Raw genomic sequence first — 26,226 nt, 5'->3', positions numbered from 1 at the left:
AAGTAATCTCATTAACAATTCAGCGATGCACTTGTTAGTATTATCTGATGAGAACTCCTCAGCACAAACATTTAACTTGCACAAGGTTGGTTGCTTAGTAACTATTCTAATTCTTGAATGTCTTACTACATGCTATAGCCAAAGACAGTTCTTGGTTTTGTTTCTCTTTAAACTATTTAAAAGTTGACATTTGATGTTGTTAAGCACTCATCTATTAATTACTTGTCAGGCCTTGACCTCCAGTCCAGCTTCTCCTCTTTCTACTCTGATTGCTACTTTTCAATGCTCTCATTGAGCCACATTTTAAATCCCTCATTTCTCTTACTTCTCCAGCTCTTCTTTCTTGGAGGAACCCATACATGTGGCAAATCAGTTTCTACCTTTCCACTGCTGATAGCCAGTTTCCCCTCTCTCAACTCTAGGATAGCATTTCTAAGTGCTATCAGGGTTTCACTGCATATGAGCCAGGGACATTTTTTGAAATTTCTGTCTTTCATTTCTTCCTCATTCTACTGGTTGTAATTTTGTCAATAATTGAAATGTTTTTCAAATTTAGATATTTCTATCAGCTACTGCTTCTGGCCTGGTCTAGGTCTTTATCATACCTTATTTGGCTTATTAGAGCCATTTCTTACTGCTTTCAGTTCCTTTCTGACAGTGGTGTAGGTATTATATTTTTACAGGTTTAACACCCACCTCTGCCCATTTCTACATTATGCTCTCTCCAATGTCACCTCCAGTGTTACATGGCCTTTCCTCCTTCTATAAGTTTGGAGGACCTGCTCAACTTCACCCATATACTACCTCCCAGCTCATTTCTTCCCTTTCATTTTTCTGGGATGGAGGGTCTGTCTTAACGGCAATACTCCAGAGTTACGTTCCTTCTTTACAATCTGCGTTTTCTCTGCTATTCCCCTATAAGCTCCTTGAAACCCTAGCATCATTCACAGTAGGATTTCACATCTTCCCTTTTGGATAAACACTCTATGGAATCCTGAATACCTTTCTATGCAGTACAGTTTGCTATGAGATGGCCTTATGTCAGTTGTAGAGATTTCCCTCTAATTGTTCTAGAATGGGGCTAGTCACTAGTATTTTGTAAATGTGCAAAAGGAGACAGGGAGAAAGGTACCTTTCTCCCCATCTATGAACTTGGTTGGGCAAGTGACACCTTTCTGGGTACCTGGTTTTGCAATAACAAAATGGGGATAATAGGTATACAGACTTTTTGAGCTAACCAGAGAATTAAATGAGATTATACATACAAAAGGCTCGTGATATAGTGCCTGCACACAAACAAAAGAGCTCAATACTTCGTGATTATTTCTGAACTTATTGCCTGAAGGACTGAAGAGATGGGTGGTTGAGAGGTACTCTGAGGTCCCTTCCAAACACCTAAAATTTGAGGATACGCTCCCGTAGGTGCTGGGGAAATTCTGGCAATCCTCGGATTTCCGTCAGTTGCCTAGAAAACCAGGTCAGCCTTGGCGTCTTTCCCAGGAGTCATTTATTTGACCTTAGTTCTGATATGAGAGCTTCCACCTTGTCCAAATCACCACGTTGTTGAAATCCTTCCTTTGGCAACTCTTGGTCCCAAACTCAGCATTTGGGCGTCTAGCACCCTTAGGCCCATGGTTTCTGCCCAGGAGGCGTTTTCCAAGTTCAAGGCAGGCACTCGGTTCTCCATGGGTGTGGTCCAGATTGCAACCTTAGCGCCACTCACCGCAGAATGTGCCTTGGGACATAGGCCACGAGAAATGGTGGAAGGGGGTGCTTGGTTTGCATCACCGCAGAGGAATGGGTGGCGAGAGCGTCCGGGGCACGCAAATGCTCACCCTCTCCAAGCTTGGGCGCGGCTGTTCTGAGTGCGAGTTTCGGAGTCCAGTTCGCTTGGCGCCACCCCAGAAGCCGACGAGCACCCCTAGTCCCTAGTTGGCGCCCAAGCGAGGGCCGCCGCGAGCCTAACCCGCGGCGCGCACCCCTGACCCAGCCCCGCCCCCCGGCGGCCGCGAGTGGCGGGCGGAGCGCGAGGCAAGAGGCGCGCTGGGCTGTGCGGCGCCACCTCCCCTCCGCGCTGGAGGAGGGACCCAGGGGCCGGGCGGGAGAGAGAGAAAGCGCGACCGGCGGGCGGGAGAAGAGCTACATGCAACCGGTGGGAGGCCGGGCCGGCTGGGGCTCGGGCTCGAGCTCGGAACGTTTCTTGGCGGGTCTCTGGCGGCGAGCGCGGACCGCCCGGAGGCGGCGGCTCTGAGCTGGCAGGCGGAGGGCTGTCTCCCGCGCCCGCCTGCCCGGCGCGGTCCGAGGATGCGGGGGGGCGATGCCCGGGGCCAGGGACGCGCTCTGTCACCAGGCGCTGCAGCTGCTGGCCGAGCTCTGTGCCCGTGGGGCCCTGGAGCACGACAGCTGCCAAGATTTCATCTACCACCTGCGGGACCGTGCCAGACCCCGGCTTCGCGACCCAGGTGAGTGCTGCTGCCGCCGCCGCCACCGCCGCCGTCTGGCGCGACCCAAAGGGCCCTGGGCTGGGACTTGGGGCTGCACCGGGGCCTGAAGCAGAAGAGCAAAGCGAACTGGCGGAGGGCAGGGGGGTGGCCACTGAGCCTGAAGAGGGATCATGAAGCAGTGCACCATGGCCTGATGCTAGAAGCGGGCAGGACCCGGGAGGAGGCTGCCGAACGGAGGCCGAGTCCGGGTGGGCTGGGGTAGGGCTGGAGGAACCACGCCCGCCACCTGCGCTCCCCTCAACAGGGCTCCTGGGGGCAGCTCCTGAGCTCTAAGATTCGAGCTCTACTTCCCTGCGCCTTGAGCAAGGGGAGGCCGCGGCGGCCTCCCAAGCTATGAAAAGAGGGACGAGGCCGGTGGAAACTCTGGGAAGTTGGGAGTTGGAAAGGGCTCCTGGCTCAGGCTGAATCCCACCGGGCGCTGCTTGCCTTCGCTCCTGAGCCCTAGTTTATTTTATCGGTCCGGGGTGAAAAGGGCGGGACGGGATCTGGCATCGGGGAGCTACCAGTCCTGGGCAGCTGGGCCTGAACCCGTTCCCTGCGGGTCACCAGGCACGGAGGTGGCCTGGGCCTGGGCGCCTGATCAGCCGCCTCCGGCGCATCACACGAGGTTGGGTGGGCTCTCCTATTATGGCTTGTACACCTTCAGTTATCAGTGAAAGTTAGTAAGTTCCTAACTTTGGAAAGTTCATTTATTTTGGTGTTTGACTAATTAAGGTTGGAGGAGGGAGTTTTAGTGATGCCATTTGATTTCCCTAAGGGCCTCGGTCTCCCACGTCTTCTCATCCACAACTGGTCACTGGAAGATACACTCCATTCAAATGTTTGCATGAGATGCTTCTCACCTGGAGAAATCTTTTTCTTGAATATTCTCCTAAGTACTTTCAAATTAAAAAAAGGGGGAGCATATTGTGGTTAGAGTGTTAAAAATGGGATGAGAAAATGGCCTTTCTTTTGATATTCCTGTGTATAAATATTGGCAATGAGCTATTGCTGTGCAAATTATTCAGTACCAGTTTACCTCATTTTAAGCCAATCAATTATATGAAAATACGTTTGCCCAAAGGATATATTAGAGAATTAGTTGACTCCTAAAGAGATTCACACTGAGCCTGACTTAAATAGAATATCCTTGATAGGATATTCAAAATGTGTGTGTGTGTGGGGGGGGTGAAGGCAACTGTTTAAAGTTTAGATCAGATTTTCTGTACTCAGAGGCATGTTTTTTTCTCTTGAAAAAGAAAGATTATTGTTCTCTGCTGCCTGTGGTTACATTAATAAGTTCATCAAATGGTCACTAATGTATTACTTCAAAGAGGAGAATTAAGTGGAGAAATACTGATCCCAGAGATTTCTCAGGAGATTTAGTGTCCAGCCTATGTGTGGCTCATTGCTGGCTGCCTTTCCTTGCATGGACCACAGATGCTAATGGGAGTGCTCATCTCACCGACACAACACAAGTCCCAGGAAGATGTCCCAGGTGTGTGAGGTTCTGTCCTTACACAGCAAGAACAAGACCATTATTTAATGTGCTTCACACAAAGCAAGTGTTAGTGCTAAAACCTCTTGCTTTGTTGCCTGACACTGTCACATGGGCTCTCCTTGTTATCCCACAAAAACCATCATCTTGTAGAGCCAAGAGAAGGTGTGTTAGACCTGTCTCTAAATTGCATGTTTAACACACCAAACCATTTTGGCTAGTTTTCTGCCTCTGCTCCTTTTAATCAGGGGAATGACTTCCATGTTCTTCAGCCCCTACTCTGGCCAGCCCTCGAGGAAGAGTCACAAAGAATACTTATTAGAAGAGGAAATCTGATTCTGTGGCTGAGAAATAACTGTAGTTATGAGTCTGCCTTCCTGCTCTTTGAGTTCCTGAAAGCAGTGCTCTGCTTTCTTAAACTAGGGCGCATGGTTTTGAGGTAGCCGCATGCCCCTCTGGCTCTTTGGTTTGTGTCAGAAAGTAGCCTGTTCATGAGGCAGGGGAGGGAGCCTGCAAGTGCAAGGTGAGAGGAAATGAGGCCAAAGATGACATCAAAAGTGCACCCTCTCCTTCAGGGCACTTCAGCTCAGGCCAAATCTCCCTCCATTTCCTTCCTTGCTTGCCTTGCTCACATTAATTCTTACATCAGATGCATTTATCTCCGTCCCGCTGAAGCTGTTTGTGCAAGCCAAGAGTGGCCTTAATCTGTGAGCCCTAAAAGCTGAGTGGCTGGAGAAGCTACACTGCACAACACTATGTGCATAAAGCTATTGTGTGGTGTGAAGCAGAACAATCTTGTAGAGCAGCCCTGGTATATGGGTCCCCAGAGAGAGTTGTCTGTAGATGGGTCACTTCCATTTTTTTGTGAAGGAATCTATCTGAATGCCACCTTCCAGCTTTCTTTGCCTATTGTCTATCCATGGCCACACGGTGGTAGCTAGCTTTTTCAGACTCCACTAAATATATTAGTTATAAAAGGAGAAAAACAGATATAATCCCCTGTGGGTTGCAGAGTGACACTGTATCTAGGATGTTTGTTCATTTTTTCAGAGGTGGGGTAAGGTGAGTCACAGACCAGTGTGCCTAGGGCAGAGAGAAGAGCAAGTACAAAGGTCCTGAGGTAGGAGCATCCTTGCTATGCCTACAAACAGCAGTGACTTCAGAGGTGGCTGGAGAAGAGTGAAAAGATGGAGAGTGACAAAAATTATTGTCAAGGGTTGGAGAGAGTGGATCATGTAGGGTCTTGTGAATGATTGTAAGGACTTTGAGTTTTCTCCGAATGAGATACAAAGTATTAAATATTGTTGAGAAGTGTCAACACTGAATTCTATGCTGAAAAAATGCTGTAGAGGAAGAATAAAGACAGAAAAAGCTATTAGGAAGTTATTTCAGAAATCCAGAAAGAGGACATAGGGATAGATCAGGATAGTGCTGATGGAGGTGGTGAGAAGTAACTGGATTGTGGACACAACTTGAAGGTATAGCCACTAACCTTTTTTTTTTTTTTTTTTTTTTTTTTTTTAATTTGTAGTACTGGGGATTGAACCCAGGGCCTCATGCATGCTGGACAAGCACTCTACCACTGCTACAGTCCCCACCCCACTAGTATTTATTGATAAAAGGAATGTGAAAGATGAAAGAAGATATGTTAGGGCAATTCTAAAGCTTTTTTGACCTAAGTAACTCCATTTACTGAGCTGAAGATTTCAGAAAGAGGGTTAGAATGGGGAGGGAAATGACAAGCTTTCTATTTTGATTTTGATTTTTGTACATATTAAGTGTGTAATTAAGATAGACAAGCTTAGTTGTATGGTAACCTGAGGTCTGAATATTCTTCTTTAACATTACCAATTGGTTTATGCTCATTGTAACTGGAGACTTCATCGTCCAGAGGCCCATTGGTGTAGAGCTGCATTTATTGTTGGAAGGTTTTTCCTTGTTGGAATTAAAAGCTCTCTTACACTTCTACTTATTGATCTCATTTATAATTTTTTTCAATCTGAATTAGTCTCATCCCTCTTCTCCATTGTACACCTTTGGCAGTTAAGAGGGAACAACGTGAAACTCTCTGGACCTACTGTTTTCCACATCTGGAAAGATAATAGGATTGGATCATATAATTTCTAGTTTTTAAACTTGTTTTATCATTTTCCTGTGTTTTCTTTGTAGGGTACCAACCAGTACTTTATGTAGTCATTTTTCTTGGTCCTCCTAGCAGTTTTCTAACTCTTTGCTGCTCAAAACTCTTGTCTATGGGGTAGGCCAACAGCATCAGCAGCATCTGGGAGCTTGTTAGACATACAGAATCTCAGGCCCAACCCAGACCTACTGACTGTGAATTTGTGTATTTACAGACTCCTCAAGGGAGTTGTGGGCACATTAAAATCCAAGGAGCATGACTAAAAGTGATTGGTATATATGAACAAAGTGAAATGTAAAGAAGTAAAGTAGCCTGAGGCCTTGCAGCCCTTTTGAAAAAAAAGAGTTGGGTCTAAGTCAAAGTAGCTCCTTAGGTAGTCACATCACATTTACAATTGCCTCTTGGTTCTGCAGGACACTGGTTCCAGGACCCTCCATAATGTCAAAATCTGAGGATGCTCAATTAACTTATATAAAGTGATGTTGTGTTTGCATATAACCTATGCATATCCTCCCATATACTTTAAATCACCTCTAGATTACTTATAATACTTAATGCCATGCAAATGCTATGTAAATAGCTGTTATACTGTTTTATTTAGAGAATGATGACAAGAAAAATTTGTACATGTTAAGTAAAGATGCAGTTTTTTTCTAATATTTTTAATCATTGGTTGGCTGAATTCATAGAAGTGGAACCCACAGATATAGAGGGATGAGTATACTAAGAACTTAAAAGTTATTTTCAGGGGTGGGAGGAGTGGGAATGGAAAAACAGTAGAATGAAACAGACAGTATTACCATATATATATATATATATATATATATATATATATAAAATTACATGAATGGTGTGAATCTACATTGTGTACAACCATAGAAATGAACAGTTGTACCCCATTTGTGTATAATGAATCAAAATGTATCTGTAAAAATTAAAAAAAATTAATAAAAAAATAAGAAGTTATTTTCAATGAAAGTTTCCTAAATATTTTTTCAAACGGCCATCCTTTTATCTATTTTCTCTACTCTGTACTTGTATAATGGATTTAATCCTCAAGTGTAGGTTAAATTTGTATAAATAGAGATTCATCTTAGTATTTTATCACAAATTCTGTTACTCAGGGTACTGCTTTTCCATTCATGTTACATCTTTGTATTCTGGAGATTCTTCTGCGTGTACCCAAGGTTTATAAAATATTCACCAGGTCTGGGTGTGAAGCAGAGCCTTAAGTCTCATCATTAGTAATTCTTCTCTCCAGGTAAATAATACTCTATTCAGGAATTTATTTTAGACTAATAGTTTTCAGCTTTGGCTGCATATTAGAAATACTTAGGGAGTTCTAACAAACAAATAAAACAACACAAACCTAATAATGACAGGGCTGTATCTTAGACCAATTAAATTGGAATATCTGTGGGTAGGACCTGCTATTAGTATATTTTTAAGTTCCTCAGTTAATTGTAATATGTTCCCAAGTAGAGGACAGCTTTGAAACCATGAGGCAAAGGATGAATGCACCTAACTCTTTTTGGCTCAGATCACATTTCTTTTTTGCAAAATTAGGAAAGGTGGTATCAGAAACCAGGGAGCTTTACTATTGCCCGTGTATAGTTAGTATCCATATCAGCTCTTTCCTAACTTTCTTTTGACAATATTATGCCAAATTTTTATTTTGAGGTCTCTTTAAAGATATCATGAAAAAATATAATGAGACTCTATTGTACATACCCAATTTGAAGGAGGGGGAATAAGTTTCAAATCACATCAAGAAAATATGTCCAGAGTATTTCATTAAAAGTCCAGAATGCTGGAATTTTGTTAGTGTCACCTTGTGTTTAATTATAGTGAAATCACTATACTCACTATGTACATGTGAAATAGTAATTAAATATAGTTTCTATGGAAAAAAATCTTTAAAACAACCATCATGATTAAAGATTAGCTTTAATTCAAACTTTTCAAGACAGTCAAAAGAAAATAAATCTTAGAACACTGGATTTTTATGACTAGACATTGGTGTGATTATGCACAATGATGTTAATTTTTAAAAATTAATGTTAATTGCAATCAGGAAATAGTCTTCTAAGGAATGAGCGGCATGTTGCATGCACAATATGTGAAGATCTAATTTGCATTTACTTTAGTGACATTTTAGGGCTTCTTCATAAATATTTTATTTAAACAAGTGTGTTTTCATCTCTGTGGGATTCCTCTACATGGACCAGTGAATGGTTTAGTCATGAGGTAATTATCAAGAGGGGAAAACAAAAGCAAATTGTGGTAAAGGCATCACAGGCAGCCCTGTGGCCAGCTGCCTCTCTCAGAATAAACAATCAAAAGCCTGCACTTTTGATGTGGGCAAAACTCTGAAGGAAAAATTAAGCTGACAGCTATGGGAAAATCATGCAAAAATCCCCTATTATGTAAAGCATAAATATTGTTTTCATTAGAAAAGCATACTGACACTTTTGTGTTTGTGTGTGCTTGTGAAAGTTTCTATATGATTGGCTTAGAAAAAAAATCATAATCTCCTTAACTGAGTGACTTGAGGGAACTAGCAAGTTCACATGCCAAAGTGTATAAAGTAAGGGGAAGAGGTTAGTGAGAGGCCTAAGTGGGAGAGCAGTCTCACTTTTAAAGAATAAGGGTAGAGTATACACTTCTATTTTCTGAATGAAGTCACAACTTGAGTTGTGGAGTTTTCACTGTGATCATTGATCTTCCTTGTAGCCAGAATTGTGCATCACAACTTTTTCTTTCAAGTGTTTCATTTAGTTGGCTCTCTAGGAATGTCGGTAGACCAAAGCAAACCCTGAAATGTATGCTTTGCAGATCTCCTTGAAATATTCATGCATCCTGTTGTGTTTATTTTATCACACAAAAGTTTTATATCACCAGTGATAGATCTGTAGTTGAAAGTTATAAAAGAAGAGAAAAACTCACTGAGAAAATCAGAGTAAGCAAAAGCTTTAGAATCAGACTCTGACCCTGCATTTGCCAGCTTAGTGACCTTAAACAAAAGATTTCACTCTTCATCTTATTCATCTGTGAAATGGGAATGGAGGGGTCCTGCAGCACAGTGCCAAGAGTAAATGGTTCAGTAATTGTTTGATAAGTAGGTATAATTGGTAGTGGTATCATCTGCCCCACATGTCCCTTCAGCTGTGGTCCATTGACATGCATGTGTTTTACCTATATGTAATCATTTGTAGGCAAAATTTCTCTTTTAGTTTCTTGTAAACATAGCATTTTGTCACTGTTTATTCCATGACCCTGGACAAGTTATTTAACCTCTGTATCCTCGTTTTCTCATCAGTAAGATGGGCTACTAGGATCTGGGTTACTAATACCTAGGTAAATTTAGGATGCCAGTTCAACTTAAATTTCAGATAAATAGTGTATAGTAATGCATGGAACATATGTATACAAAGCAGTTATCTGTTGTTTATCTGAAATTTAAATTGAACTGGGCATCCTGTATTTTTATTTGTTTATGCTGGCAACTCCATTCTTGTATCTATCTCATAATACATGTCGAAATAGTTACCATAATGTCTGACTTATAGTAAATGGCCAACCACTATTAGTCATCATTACTGTGATTATCATAATTTTTCCATGATGAATAACCATTGTTCAGTTCAAAATCATCATTATGATTTTGATTCTATAAAAGAGTAATTATACCTTTTTACTTATTCTTTTTGGGGTATTTCTAGTTTTTAAAAATTTTCACTGGTTTATAAATCATGTATCTATAGTCTCCTACTTTGTTTTGGGAAAAAAATTTAAATGTTAACAACCATGAGCTCAGATTGATTTCTAGAAGGTCTGTGTTGAAAAATAGTAGGTGGTAGAATGTGAACAAAAGGTTGTGAATTCAACACTTTTAGTAGCTGCGGAGTTATTTCAATTTGTATTTTGTTGATGGTAGGATTGAACATTTTGAATATTTTAAATCTACTTATATTAATTCATATGCAAATTTTTTGTTTATTCTCTACGATGTGCCAATTTATTTTTTGAGAATATTAGTGTTTTCTTACCAATTTGCATAAGTTAGAATGTAAATATTCTATTGAATTAGCCCCTAGGGGTTCTGAATAGTGAGTTAGGTTGTCTGACTATAATCAATGTATTATACTATATCATCTTTTAAAATTTTAGGGATACATTCTTTTCCAATGCAAACCACTGCCTTTATTTATAAGAACTATGAAAAAATATACAATTTATATCTTTTAAAAATGTTTTCTTTCCCTCCCCATTCCACCCTTACCTAATGTAACCTTTATGCTAGCTCCACTGACCTGATCAATCTTTTCTAATTAGAATTAAGTTAAATTACAAAAACATTCATTGAATGCCTCTTAAGTGCCATGTACTAGGTCAGGCATCAGTATTTCAAAGTTACATTAGACAAGCTTACCACCCCTATGGAATTGAGATAAAATAATGATTTCAATTAATAAAGTCAAGTCAGGAAGGAGAGATGAACTGTATATAGTGCAGGAAAGAGAAGTAATTAGCTGACTTGAGTGCATATATAAAGGCTTCCTAGTGAAGTCTATTCTTGGGTGGAGCAGTTTGCCTGGAACTTGTGGGTGGGATGGATATTCTAGGAAATTACAAGGTCTGCAAGAGAGGAGAGAATGGATCCTTGGCCATAGTAAGTGCAGTGTGTGCTGGGAATATTGACAGATGATATTTCTCTGTAAACACTGGTCAATCATGAAGTCCTTGTATGCCATTGTCAGAGTCCACTGAGGACTAGGCTGGGACATTCTGACACAGAAGTCTTGAATGTAGAACTTGCTGTGATGAGCCCAAAGGATCCATTTTCAGCAAAGTGCTCCAGTAGATTTCCAATTATGGAAGTTCTGTGACTGAGGCTTCTCCTGTCTTCCTGATTCCTCATGTGAAATACATCCCCATTGGTGCTAATGATGATCTTCCCGTGTGGGTAAGATCCTGGCAGATAGGAGTCATTGAATGGAAGGTCACCTATATTAGATCCCCAATCATGTCACTCTGAATATCAAGCATAATTACCTGCTTACAGTTGTAAAGACTGCCCTTAGCAAGTTTAATCATCTGGTTCAAACATCTGGGTTCTGGATATAATTTCTGACTAAGCCAACAGTGACATCTTGCTTCCTTGCCTGGATATTTAGTAATGAAAAAAAAAAAAACAATATGTTCAGTTGCCTTGCAATAATCTAGTCTGTGCATATGTACAGCCTGTTTTCTCTGGTGTTATAGGGCCCAGGAGGGAGTAAGGCCTGCCCGGTGTCCACCAACCCATGCTATGTAGGTGGTTCTTTTTTTCTCTGTCAAGTAAAAAACAAAATTCTTTAAAATAATTGAATCAAATGCCCTTAGGTAGGCCCCAACTGCCTGCTTTTCACATCTGCTCCCACCCTACCTCCACATATACTTTTTACTTATCACATTTATGGAACATGCCTGACTAGTGAAGATATTTCAGTTTGCATCAGCTGTAGTACTGGAGAACAACTGAAGAAGGATTTTAAACTAAAGATTGAGGTAAGAAACTTTCTCTCTTAATTAGATCATTCTGGAGTTAGGATGAAGATTGATTAAAGAGGCTATAATTGGGGTTGCCTTTCATTTCCTCATTGTATGTTTGTTGAACATCTACTATGTGCCATGTTCTGTTCTGTTAATGACAGAGATATGATCTGAGAAATGGGTTGTTAAGAAATTTCATCACTGGGTAAACATCACAAGAGTGTATTCACACAAACCTAGATGGTACACATCAGTCACTTGATATGGCCTCTTCATGTAGTCAGGAGACAAGGTAAACTGGAGATTTATGAGACTGCTGCCAGTGTAACATGGCATACTCTTTATGGTAAGCTTCATAATAAGTAGAAGTATAAGTAAAAGCATAAGCAAAAAGTATGGTATAATACATACAAAAATAGCAACATAGGTATTTATTATCTGGTACTGTGTATTGTTCATAATTATATGTGCTATACTTTTACATGACTGGCAGTATAGTAGGTTTGTGTACACCATCATTACCACAAACATGTGAGTAATGCATTGTACTATGATATTAGGACAGCTAAGATTCAGTAGGTGATAGAAATTTTTCAGCTCCATTACAATCTTTTGGGACAACCATTGTATATATGCCATACATCATTGACCAAAATGTCATTATGTGGTACAGGACTGTAGAAAGCCTAGAGGCCTAGACCCATGCATATCCGTATGTATATACATATAATGATACATATTGCAATATTGTACAAACAAAACAAGAGCAAAAAGCTTGCCTACATGGGACATACATGTTGATGAAAGGAAAATGATAGTACATAAGTTAATTGCATAGTATGTTAGGTATGAACTAAAGAAAAAAGTATGGGAAGAGAATAAGGCATAGAGACTATAATAGCATCACTGAGAAGTTGCTTATGAGTAAGATCAGAAGGAGATGCAGGAGCAACACATGAGATTCCAGGCAAGGGAACAACAGGCATCAAGGGAACAACAGGCTGGGGCCTGCTTGGCATGTTGTGGTATTAGCCAGGGGCCAGTGGGGTTACGGAGAAGTTGACAAGAGGTAGAGCAGTAGTAGGCGAGGTCAGAGAGGTGATGGCATTCTGAGTGTAGAGCCTATAAGCCAGTATAAAGAATGTGACTTTACCTAGAGTTAGATGGAAAACAGTAGAAAAATTTTAAGCAGAGAAAGGATCACTGATCACTTTAAAACACACTGTAGAGAGAAAGGTGGAATCAGGGACAGCAGTCATGAACCTATTATAAGAATGTAGGTGGTTTGGACCAGAGTGATAGCAGAGGAGATAGTTAGAAGTTGTTTAATTCTGGAAATCTTGAAGGTAGAACTGACAGGATTTACTAATGGATGGATGTAGAGTGTGAAAGAGAAGAATTAAGCATGACTCCAAGATTTTGGCCTGAGCAGTCCAGACAACAGAATTGTAAGAGAATTATGTTGGAGGGAAATGATTTGGAGCTAAGTGCTTAGTGTGTCAAATTGGAAATGCTTGTTGGTGGTTGAGGTGGGGGAACAGACTAGGAACTTAGAAATAGGAGCCTGGAGTTCGGGGAAGATGGCTGGGCAGGAGATAGCAATGTGAACATGATGGGCGTACGGATGATATTAAAATGAGTCTGACTGAAATCACCTAGGAAGGCAGTGTGAATAGAGGAGAAAAGGTGACTGAGACTGAGTTCTGGAACTCTCTAAGATTGAGTATTTGGAGAGAAGTTGAGGACTCACAAAGGAACTACAGAGGGACCAGAAATGAAGAAGAAAATCCAAGCAACAGCACTTACCTGGAGGCCAAGCTGAGGAAGTGATGGAAATGATGTAGTACAGAGTAAATGATGTAGGATAGAAGGGAAGGGTTACCAGAGAGATGTCCGTGGGTGGGCCCAGGAGTTCAAGGAGGAGGTCTGGATTGCAGCGATAGGCACCAAAGGTACATGCACAAAATTTAAAGCAAAAAAACTAAATGAGCTTACTGTTTTAGTCTATATAGCCTACCAGAACAAAATAACCATACTGCATGGCTTAAAACCACAAACATTTATGTTTCATAGTTCCGGAGGCCAGGAAGTCCAAAATTAAGCACTAGAGTTTCAGTGTCAGTTGAAGCTCCGTTCTTCAGAGATGGCATCTTCTCTCTGCATCCTCACATAGTAGACAGGAACCACCAAGCTCCCTTGAGCCTTTTTCATAAGGGCACTTATCTCATTCTTGGGGGCTGTGCCCTTATTTTCTAATTGCTTGCCCCAAAGACCTCACCTCCTAATGCTATCATATTTGGGATTAAGTTTCAACATATGAATTTTTGGGGAGACATAGACATTTGGACCATAGCACTTACCAAGGAATGAATGAAGATAGAAAAGAAGTTAAATGCCTGATTAGAGATGGAGAAAACCAGGAGAACCAACAGGGAAACTGAGAAGGCGCAGCAAATAAAGTGGAAGAAAAATCAGGAGTGTGTTGGCCTGGAAGTGAAGAAGGTATTCCTGGGAGGAGGGAATGCTTCCCTACATGAAATACAACAGATAGGTCCAGTGAGATTAGGACCAAGAACTGACTTGCATTCAGCAGCATGGAGGTTCACTGGTTACCTTGAACTGAGTGATTCTGGTGGAGTGGTGGGCAAGTGGGGTTGATGAAAGTCTGCCAAGGGTCTCTTCAAAAGAGAATAAGAGAACAGAAATTGAAGAAATGGAATAGAAACAACCTTTCTGAGTTATGTAGTGAAGGGAAAGAGAAAACTATTCAAAAGGGAATGTTGAAAAAAAGAAACTGCATGTTTGTATGCTGAAGAGAAGGAAAAAATTATGCAGAGGATTGAACTGCTGGAGTGATATGCTGAGTGGGTGAGTTTTTCAATAGTTTGCTCATTGTCAGAGTCAAAGCAGAATATATGGGCACAGGTGTTAGATGTGCTGTGGGAATTCCATAGAAGTTTGTCTTTTGATTGCTCCTTCATTCTCAGTGAAATAGGAAGTAGCAAAATGATCAGCTGAGAGTGAGGATGGGTCTGAAGTGATGGAAGTTTAAAGACAGGAGAGTGGTAAATGATTGTCTAGGAGAGTGGGAGAATGAATGGATTAGGAACACAGAGGATGATTGCTGGGAAATACTCAGGTCCTGCCTGAAGTTAGTGTTATGTATTTAAAGTGAAATCCATCAGCCTAGGTGTGATTTTTCTCCTATTATGTTCAGCTGAATTTGTGCAGACCTGAGAGAGACAGAAGTTTGTGTCTATATTGGGTTTCATGTATAAATAGAAATGAAAGAAAAGTTCAAGGTATATAGCATGGAGTGATGGAGTGATTGACACTGAAAACTTATTGAAATAAGGAAAGAAAAATGGTCATGGAAGAGGATTAGGGATAGTGAAGAGGTGGTAGGATTATTGGATTATAGGTCTTTGAGGGCTGGGATGATGTTTGGGAATGCAGTGAAGGGGCCCAGAGGGTGGGATGTTTGAAATCATCACAATGGAGGAGCCGCACTTGTTTCAACCAACTCCAGGGCATGACTGGCTCTTGGACATGATTGCAGTGTGAGGCCCCAAGGTAGGGTTGGAGGAAAAATTACTGAGAGGAGCTCAAAGAACTAAAGGCTTAGGTTTTTGGAAATGTTATCATTACATAGATATTGACTTAACCCAGAACTATGATGAAAGTGGTTTGGAGAGAGTGACAGTAAGCCAGTGAATGAATTGTTCCAGTAATGAATGAAGCAGCTAAGGAATGATAGATGACTATATCAAGAACGGGCAGTTGTGATGCAGTAAGGCAATTGGAGATTCAAAGCTGGGGGATTTTAGAGAAAATATTAATAAGTGATCAGCTGTTAGTTTTTATTTAGGCAAAGATGTTGAAGAAATAATTATTTATTTAGTACTGAGAATTGAACCCAGGGATACTTTACTACTGAGCTACATCATAGGCCCTTTGTATTTTTTATTTTTGAGACAAGGTCTCACTAAGTTGTTTAGGGCCTTGCTGAGTTGCTGAGGCTGTCCTCGAACTTGTGATCATCCTGCCTCAGCCTCCTGAGTCACTGGGAATATAGGCATGTGCTTGAAAGAATATTTAAGGCAATAGATAGAAGACATTTAAGAGGTAAAATAGTTTGTGTGGTGATGTGAAATAGAGGAATTCTGATTCCCAAGTGTCTGATATACATTCCTAGAAATATGTTCCCGTGATTTATTAGATTTAGTACTGGAAGTCAAGTATGTTTTGTGGGAAAATAGTGATATTAATTTTGAGCATGCTAAGTTGGAGGATGTAGAGACACCTTGTGCCAGTTGTCCAGGGTAGTTGACTGTTGGACCATTAGGAAGAATTTGCTGGGAATCAGTGAGGGTGAGAAATGGTTGAACACTAAGTCCCCTTACAACTCAAAGGTTTTTGGAGAGCAGTTACCAATTCTGGCAGTGTATCATAATCAATTGGTACACTTTTTGAAGGCACAACTACCCTGCCCTACTTGATTAAATCAGAGTATTTAGGGTGACACCTAAAATATCCATATACATGAGTCTGATGTGTAGCCAGGGTTGTGAATGACATACATTAATGGCCTACCTGGATTGAAATTACTTTTTGTAGCCCCACTATCAAAATAAATGCTCAAACATCTGTATAAAACTCTCATATAATATTAAGTAAGACATTGAAACACAAAAATGTATTTACTGTGTATCACTGATAGCTTTTTTTAAAATCAAAATGGGAATAACCTTGAATTATTAGTAAGTACAGCTGCTGTTTTGCACAATTAATAATAAATTCTGTAGAAAATTTAGCTGTAGGATGTAACTGTCATATCCCAGCACTAACTAAAATTGTAGTCTTCTTTATTGCTAGGCAGACAATATGATTATCATTTGTTCTTAATTTAGGATAACCATAAACTCTATAAAGACCCTAGGCTATGAGGTTAGAGGACGTGGATCCTTTTTTCTTATAGACTATAAATCATCTTGCTGTATGCTTACTTCTTAAAAAAAAATAAGTCCCTGAAACAGAACAAGAAGTTAAATATGAATGAGGAGGCCACATTAGAACCACTTTTAACACTTTATTCAGGGACATCACCTTTTACTATATTTTCAATTTTGTTGTTTTGATTAAAATGGTTGCCAGTTGCTGGCCTAGCTAAGCCCCCTCTGAAGGCTTCCTAGATTATTTCAGAAGGAATGAAAACACAGGGCTGCTTGCTCTTTAATCTGTTCCACCATGACTGTTACTTTAGGTTTAATGTCACTGTAACATACCTCAATTTATAGGTCATTCCTCTTCTGGAGCTTTCCAAGTATTTTGTGTATATTACTTTAATTTTGAGGGAGCTAAAATTCATCATGTTATGGAATCTGTTTCAGATATAGTCTACAAAGAGAACTAGGAAATTTCCCCAAGTGTTTCTTTTTTTTTTTTTTTTTTTTTTTTTTCCCATCTGCAGTTGGTAGAAACATCATTGATTCTAACTCCATACTGCTGTAGAAGTCATTTATGTGTGGATTACTGGAGGTTTCTCTGGAAGGAAAATCTAATCCCCACAGGTTCAGTTTGAGAGGATCCCCTTGGCAGACTGATGCAGAGTAAAATTGCTGCTCTTTTCCATTTTTTTTATCTTTTAATTTTTATATTGTCTTATGCTTTAGTAACTCAATTACAACTGTCTTGCCTCGGTGTGGAAATTAGGAAGTTGAACTAGGCAGACTCACAAAACAGAGCTTTGTACCATATGCCTTTGTAGTAAGTGGTGATGTCTTAAGGTTTGTGTTCATATACCATACAGCTGTGGACAGTCATCAGATAACCCAGGGAAGAAGTGGGTAGTAAGTAGTGGCCTTACTAATGCAGTTGAGAACATGGGAAATTTGTCATAAGCGGATCAGAATTACTCCACGGTACCTGATTCTTTCAATGTTCAAGGAATAGTTTTGTTAAATATATTAAAATAATAAAGGTAGAATGTTTGTCTGTTGTATTTTATAATGTTTTTATCTGCTATTTTTCTAAAACCTCATGCTATTTACATTAACATTACTGTAATAAACATACCAAATACAACATAAGTTATCACGAGATTTATGTTCAGAAATAGTGCAATATACAATGAAGACTCTGCAGCTATAAACTTAATTAATGAAGCAATATCTAAATATATAAAACCAAGTTTGTCAAAATGTGAGTTAAAAAAATTAGATTTGGAAGACTGTCATACTTCACTAATATGATATATCAAATAGACAAAGTAAATAAAGTGGATAGAAATAATATAGTTTGTGTGATTTATGTATTTACAGAGTTTTCTACCCACTAAGAGAAAATAATGATCAAAAGCCATCTTTAAAAATTGATCAGTACATGGTCAAACCATATAAAGTAAACACTGACTCCAAAAGGTAAAAATCATATGAGCCACTTTTACTGACCATAATGCAATAAAACCATCAATGAAAGAATAACAAGAAACAACAACAATGACACCAAAACCCTAAACACCTGAAAATAGAACTCTGAGAAATCTTGAGTAAAAAAAATTTCAGAAATAGAAGCTGAAATTATAGACATTGAGAAAACAGTAGAAATGAGAGCACATGTATCAAAACTGTGGAGTTCAGCCAAAGCTATATTTAGGACAAAATTTCTAGCTCTAACTTGTTATAGGAAATAGAGCAACAGAAAAAATAAACCAAATATTGGATTTAAGGCCTGAAAAATGGATAACTAAGGCAAACCAAAAAAGTAGGAGCAAAGCATCAATTTTTATCAAAGAAAAATTAATGAATTAGAAAGTGAGAAATAAGCAAAACCAAAGAAGAAATGTTATTATTAAACAAAATCAAGATGTTTTTCTTTGATATGCAAATGTATAAATAGTTTGCTATTCTGACCAAGAAAAAAATTGTTAGAAAAAATATGAACATAAAGCAAAAGGAAGGAAAAAAGGAATGAATAACAGATAAATAATGAAAAATTTAAAATCATATTTAAAATGTCATATATATACCAGTGAACTAGAATACAAATTGAGCAGAAAGAGAAAACATCTCAGAGTGGGTATATATAGAGGAAACTGAAAGATCATCAAAGAACTGTCACTGTACAAAGCTATAGACCCAGGTATTTCCCCAAGACAGATTTAGCAAAATCCCAAGTAATGCATCATCCCTCTTATTTGTTGAAACTGTAATATTCATTGCAAATTTGTTTTAAATGTTGATTGCAAAAATTAAAACATTCTAAACAAGCACAAGAGTTAAATATCTATCTAGAAAGAATTACTATTAACATTTTTACTAGAGGTAAAATTTCTAGATCTATGCATATGCACAATACTTATTTTGATATAAAATTATTAAGTTGTCCTCTAGAAAGGTTCAAGAATTCATGTACTTTAAAAATTATTCCATAGCACAGAAAAGATACAGGAAAAGCATTTAGTGAGGCTATTATCACATAGATACTGAATTTGACAAAAACATTGAAAAAAAAATCTAGATGTCAATCTTGCTTAAGCACATATATGAACAAATTCCATGTTAAGTAATAGTAAAATAAATACAACTTTGTGTTAAAAGAATGCTGTACTGTAACCTGGTAGAGTATTTGAAGACTACAAGAATGGGAAAGTACTAGGAAGGCTATTATCACACTTGCAGTTATTGTTGTTTATACATAAATATTTATTGCAACTTTTAATTATATTTATACAAAATAAGTAAGAAATTTCACACATTTTCCTCAGCTCAACTACAGCCATACTCTCACCTTTAAAAATAGCTTTGTTGCTGGGCATGGTGGTACATTCCTGTAACCCCAGTGATTTGGGAGTCTAAGGCAGGAGGATTGCAAGTTAAAGGACAGCCTCAGCAACTAAGTGAGGCCCTAAGCGACTTGGTGAGACCCTTCCTCAAAATAAAAATGAATAAATAAATAAAAAGGACTGGGGAATGTAGCTCAGTGGTTAAGTGACTGTGTTCAATCCCTACTACCCCCCGATAACTTTTTTGAGGCATATTTTACATATCATACAATTTATCCATTTTAAGTGTACAATTCAATTATTTTTTAGTAAATTTACAAAGTTGTGCAAGAATCACTGTAAATTAGTTTTATAACATTTTCATTACCCCAGAAAGATCCCTTACATCCATTCATAGTGAATTCCCATCCCAGGAGACCACTAATCTACTGTCTCTATAAATTGACCTCTTCTGGATATTTCATGTGAATGACATCATTTAATGTATGATCTCTTTTGTTGCCAGTTCTTTCCATTACCATAATATTTTTGAAGTCTAGCCATGTTGTAGCATGTATCATTAGTTCTTCCCTTTTAATTAGATTAGTATTCCCGTATTTGAGTGTGCTACATTTTATTTAACCATTTTCTATTCTTTGGACATTTAACTTTTTCCCAATTTGGTGCTATTATTAAACTTGATGCTTAGAATATTCAGGTACAAGTTTTTACATTTATGTATGCTTTCATTTCTCTTAGGTATATACCTAACAGGTAGGAGTTCTGGGTCATTAGTAATTCTATGTTTAATATTTTGACAAACTACCAAACTAGTTTCTGAAATGCACTTTTTTACATTATCAGTGATCATATGAATTCCCATTTCTTCACATCCTTGCCAATATTTGTCATTATCTGTCATATATTCCAGTGGGTGTGAAAAAGTGTCTTATTCACAATAGTAAGATTTTGGAACAAAAACAATCACGTCAGGTAGTGCCAAGAAAGCATGTGATAAAATCAAACATTCTTTTTTTTCTTTTTCTCTCATTTTTAGCATTTAAAAAAAATTTTTACAAGCTACAGTTTGATTCATGGTACACAAAACGGGGTACAACTTTTTGTTTCTGTGGTTATTCACGATGTAGATTTACACCAAAACATTATTCTTGATAATACCTTAAGAAACAAAACCAAACTATCTTCAGATAATAAAGATGGTAATGATTAGTGTTGATGATGATGACAGTAACATTATTACATACATTATAACTATTCATCATCATAATAATAATTAGTAGGATTTAGTGCCAGGAGCTGTTCTAAGCTTTTATTTAATAACTCATTTCACTTAGCAACCTTGAGGCAGGTTTTAGTGCTATCCTATTTTACATGGGAGGACTCCAAGCTTAGGTAAGTCAAGCGACTCGTCCGATCCTACACGAGTGATTCATGGAGCCCAAATCTGAGCACAGGCACTCTGTATGCAACTCTCCCGTCAGTCCTTAGGATGTAATAGAACTCATCACAGCTTGGCCTTCATTGTTGCTTCATAGTCATTTGGCCTCTCTCTTGTTCTTTTTCCACTCATCTTAAGCTCTGCTCCTACTTAAATTTCTTCAGATAATTGTACTTCCTACTTCTCCAAGAGAAAAAAAATACTCTTCAGAAACACTAATGGAACAAAAATAAAGTAACATGGTAGTACAGTATCTGACAAAGGCTGCATTTCAGATTAGTGGGGGAGAAATGGATTAGGCTATAGTGTTGATATAATTTACTGTTTGGGGCAAATATTGCATTCTTGCTCCCCCAAATTTTCACATGGTTTAAATTTTATGAAAAATAAAATCATTAAAATTCCAAAGGAAAATGTATAATTATTTTATAATCAGAATTTTGTACATATGGCAGTAAAATAATAACAGCATAAACACAGAAGGTAAATTTAAAAAATTGTCTCTTCTGAAGAGGTCTGAAGGTAGATTGCCCAGATCTGGAAGTCTCCAGGCAGTTATAAGACCCACCAGGTTGCTTCTTTCTGTTTTTTTGTTTTGTTTTGTTTTGTCGTTGTTGTTTTCTTTAGTGCATGACTTTTAACTGAAAGTCACTGCAGGAGTTGATATGACTTCTGGAATTCCAGCACTCACATTTGCTTCCCTTGGAAGGAGAAAAAATCTGACCTCAACCCAATTCTCCTCTTCTTGAATTCTTTTTTTGGATGTAGAACTCAAGGACATGCTTTCATCTCGCTGATCAGATTGAGGCACATGACCATACCTAGCTACAAGGAAGGTTGAGAAGCAGTCTTTCAGCTTGATAGATCCTCATTTCAAATACAGTGTAACTTCTGTTGTTTTGGGAAACCAGAAAAACAGACGCTGAATGGCAACTACCAGTTGCTGTCATATTTGAGGTAGGTGAGACCTTCCTTACCTGACCCCAAAGCTAACAACCATAAAAGATAAACTTGGCAGATTTTGACAAATATAACAAAATAAACATCTTCTTTTGCAAAAGGTATTATTGACAGAAATTGATAAACCAGAGAGTGGAACAGAATAATAGTAATGAATGACAGAATTAATGTTCTTACAATGTATAGAAATACATTTATTAGTAAGAAACTTGATTGTGCCTTTGGAGAAAGAATACCAATTCTTGAGTTCCTCTTTAGATCTATGATGTACAATAGTGCATTTTAGATAGTGCTTAGTCTTGTGTATACTTTCTTTTTTATTTGAATATTTTTATTTCAATTCTCTGCCCTCAAGGGCACATTCCGGGTTCATATGTTAAATGCTACCCTGTATTAATAAATGCCCAGTGATGGACTGTTTGATTTAGGACAGACTCAGCAAGATTACCTGAATGCTCAATTAACTGCCATGGTGAGAATTGTCTGCTTTCAGGTTGATAAGAAGATCAAATCAGTAGCCATTCTCAGTTCAGTCTTTTATCAGGATGTGAATACAGTGAAACCATTAGTGGTCATTTTTTGAAATACTAATCACTGATTTTCAGATCCTAGAAAAATCTTTGTACGTTTTTAGTGATTATTATAGACTGGAATGTTTTTTAACTGAGTTCAAGACTTGGGAACATTGGGAGGGGGCACTGTTTCTAGCCAGATTACTTAGACAACAGTAATTCTTCACAGTTTTCTGTTAATATCTTCTGATTTAACAAGCAAGTTAGAGCCAAGTGATTTGGGCTATTTGGTATCCTTGGTAACCACTGTTAGATGATGAATTGAATCAGTTAAAATTAATTTCTTGTGAAAATCTGCTTTCATCAGAGGTATTTGCTTTGATGTTTAGATGCACAAGAAATACATGCATATATATTCATTAGAAGTGGAGAATATTTATAGATAAAAATCTGCAAAGCCTAGTAAATTCAAAAAGTATGGAAGATAAGGGAAGCTTTCAAAGGACTCTGCCTTTAAGATCTCTGCTTCTACTTGGAAAAATTTAGATGAATGCTGTAACCTACGGCATAATAGCCACTTCATGACTTTTTTCAACTAGAGGGGTAACCTTCCCTCACATCTGTGAATACTGTCATGAGAAAGCTTTTTTATTGTTATAGAAGTTTAGGAAAAGAGAGAGAACATATTTTTTTCCAATATAAAGTAACAATATGTATTTTAGCTCTAAGCCTATTTTAATGCCAATTTAGGAAGTATTTTTCTTTGGTCCTCATTGATGCCTTACCTGAGAGACATATCTGTTTTAAATACTGCACTCCCAGAAGTGAGCATTTCAAGAGAATTGTTAGAACAAGGAAAAGCTACTGCTGGACTGTGTGTAGCATGGAGTGCTGGCTGGTGTCATAGCAACTCTGATTGAGGCTGTAGCAAAGGATAAAGGAGAGCAACCCATTGAAGAATTGCCTCCTAAGTCACTGGCCCAGGCCCACATGCCACAGATTTCCCTGGAGGGGTTAGGGAGGAATGAATGCTTGTGATTTCAGTTCCACATAGGACATTGGCTACTGCTGACTTTAGGAGATTGTGCTATAAGACAGAGGAGGAACTGTAAATAGAAATTTAGAGGAAAAAAGGAAAAAAAAAAAAAAGCAGTAGCTTTTCCTTGTTCTAACAATTATGCTGAGCCATAAGGACATAAATTATGGTTTCATTTGTGAGATTGGATGTTTAGGATTTTTAACCATCAAATCTGCCTTTGTTCTACATTTAACTATTTCCTAGATGTGAACACTTCCAGGAAAGAGCAGTCCACCTAGCACATGTTCTAAGTTCAAAGAGTGCTGCATTATTTAATAGTTATATAATTTAGGAAGAGTTACCCAACTTTTTGATGTCTCAACTTTTTTTTCTGCAAAATGAGAATAATGTTTATAGGCGTAATTATAAGGTGTGCATAAGATCATGTATTTGGAACAGGGCATGGCACATAGAGATCAATTAATGTTAGCTCTCTTATTAATCCCCTTGGTAGAAATTCTTTTTATGTTTCACAGAAAAAAATCTGCGTGTTTCTTACTGCATCCTTTTATTGCTTTCTTTTACTTCTTCCATTAATCTCTTTTTCTCCACTTACCTTGGTGCCCTATTCTATTATTGTTTTCTCTCCTCTTTCTTCATCTTATCCACACTTTCATTTCATACTTAAATCTTGTTATTGACTTTGTTTATTTGTTTGTTTTTGTTTGCTTTCCTAAAATCAAAATATTATTCCTACTTAAACTATTCATACATCACAGGTCACAGGAACCTAATGTGCAGCAGGCACTGTCCATGGTGCTGAAGTTAGTGTGAACAAACAAAACGTAATTCCTCTCCTGGAGGACATGAACTTCTTGTGGAGATATGGACAAATAAATATGCAACTATAGTGCAGTAATGGAAAATGTTGTGTGATATAGGAGCACATATGTGGGGGTACCTAGCTCAAATTCAGGAAGAATGTGAAGAAAGGCTTCCTCAAAGAAGAAATAAATGTCTTGAAGTGTTATGAAAATACTCAGAAAAAAACATTTAAAGCAACCTGAATGATTTTAGAATTGATGGAATTGGGCTTGAAAGTTACAGTGTGAACTACTTATATGATAACAGACGAAGTCATAAGGATAAGAAAGGGTATTGTTGGGCATGTTATGAATTTAATTTTTTTCCATGATTGGGTTGGGGAGATAACTCAGTTGGTAGAGTGCTTGCCTTGAAAGCACAAGGTCCTGGGTTCAATCCCCAGCAATGCCAAAAAAAAAAAGTAGTAATCATGATTTATATTATAATGGAATTCACAGAACATGGAATGCAATAGGAGAAAGGCATAAATGAATGAATCTGAGGTTTCTATTTAGGCAGCTGGGCCATACAGAATGCAGAAGTAGGAACAGGTTGAGGGAATGAGAGAGACTGAAGTGGGTTTCAGAAATTTATGTGTGAGATATAGTAATATAGTAAAAAATATGTATCTGAAATGAAAAAGCAATTTCAAATCTTATTTTGAAATTCTGATTGCATTTATTATTTCCTACTTTTTAAAAATGGTTATGGCCCTTCCACCTGTTCTTACATTTTGGTGTGTATATTTAAGTAATCATTGCCTAATTATATGTATCCAAGAGAGGTCAAGGTGCAAGAACATGGTTGATATGGAGGAAATAATCCAGTGTGCATTTCCTGTGAAGGCAATTAGAATAAAATGAACTATTATTGCCTCTGGTGTCACAGAAGTTGCTTACAGGAACTTGAAGGTTGGCTTCTTTCCAAGAAGCAGAAGTACCATTCTAAGTAAGTCCTGTGGCCAGAACATAGGAGTGTGAAGGAAGTATCTGATTGAGGTTTTGAAGTAAGTGATGAAGTCTTATTCTACCTAAACTCAGTCTTCAAGATTAGAGAGGTCTCCAAATGACCTGATTTGATTGTAGAACATCATGGTTTTGCTCTTGCTGGATTTATCTAAAAATCCCTGCAGTGTGTTTTTATTTCTGGCTTAAATGTCCCTGAAGATAAAGTCATATGATAAGTTTATTACCTGTGAGGCTAGGTAGAACTGCCTTTGACTAATCAGGTCCTGATTTTTCTTTTGCTTCCAATGAAGCCTCCTCATTCTGCCTTCAAAAATTATTGTCCAAATCTATGTTTCTGTAATGCATATGAGTCATGATTGCTTAGTCTCTACTTAACCCTCTGTTAAATATTTTCAGGACATTAGTGTGTTGATCAGTTTTTTGCCATATAGCTAGATCACTACTCATATTCATCACTGCTCAGGTTTCCCCTTTCTTTACCTCTCACTCTACTTGATGCATATAACTGGACAAGACCTTGAACTTGTGGCACCGATACTCTGTGACAGGGATGGAAGAATGAGGACTATGTATAAGGCCACCTGCTCAGGAAACTTAGTAGATCCCAGGCCCCTTTCTATGGCCATGCTCCTTCACTGAAAATATCATTTGTTATGTTTTCACTACATTTTCCATCACACTTGATCTTTCACACAAGTTTTGGGAGAACTTCCTGAAGTTTCTGGCAATCCACTGGAGTGAGAAATGCTAAGTGACCTGGCTTCTCCATCCTAGCCCAGGAAAATTCAGGTGTTGGAATTAGTTCTTGAAGGCTGGGGTGTAACTCAGTGGTAAAGTACTTGTCTGGTTTATGTGAGACCCTGGGTTCAATTCATGATACCATATTAAAAAAAAAAAAAAAGGTTTTGAGAATCAGAACTGCACACAGCCAGTGAGCAGAGACGGCATGATCTCTGTTCCAATTCTGGGTGCATCCTTTTGTCTGCCAGTTCTGCTCCAGCTGTTTCTCTCTGGCTGGCCAGAATCA

General features: G+C 38.4%; 1 protein-coding gene across 2 annotated transcripts in view; it reads left to right on the top strand.

The window, feature by feature from the left end:
- The first annotated feature begins 2,105 nt into the window (after nucleotides 1-2,105).
- The window catches only part of Syt9 (synaptotagmin 9), a 183,132-nt gene continuing 159,011 nt past the window's right edge, over nucleotides 2,106-26,226 (top strand). For both annotated transcript variants that reach the window (XR_007103948.1, XM_047517364.1), the window contains exon 1: nucleotides 2,106-2,462. Coding sequence is in view for 1 of the 2 variants with exons in the window: in XM_047517364.1 (XP_047373320.1) it covers nucleotides 2,318-2,462 (145 nt within the window). In the remaining variant the exon portion in view is untranslated. The remainder of the gene's footprint in view (nucleotides 2,463-26,226) is intronic.

The sequence above is a fragment of the Sciurus carolinensis genome, chromosome 11 (assembly GCF_902686445.1).
Source record: "Sciurus carolinensis chromosome 11, mSciCar1.2, whole genome shotgun sequence".
NCBI classification, from domain to species: domain Eukaryota; kingdom Metazoa; phylum Chordata; class Mammalia; order Rodentia; family Sciuridae; genus Sciurus; species Sciurus carolinensis.
The sequence above is the reverse complement of the archived record's forward strand: the minus strand, read 5'-3'. Positions and strand labels throughout refer to the sequence as shown.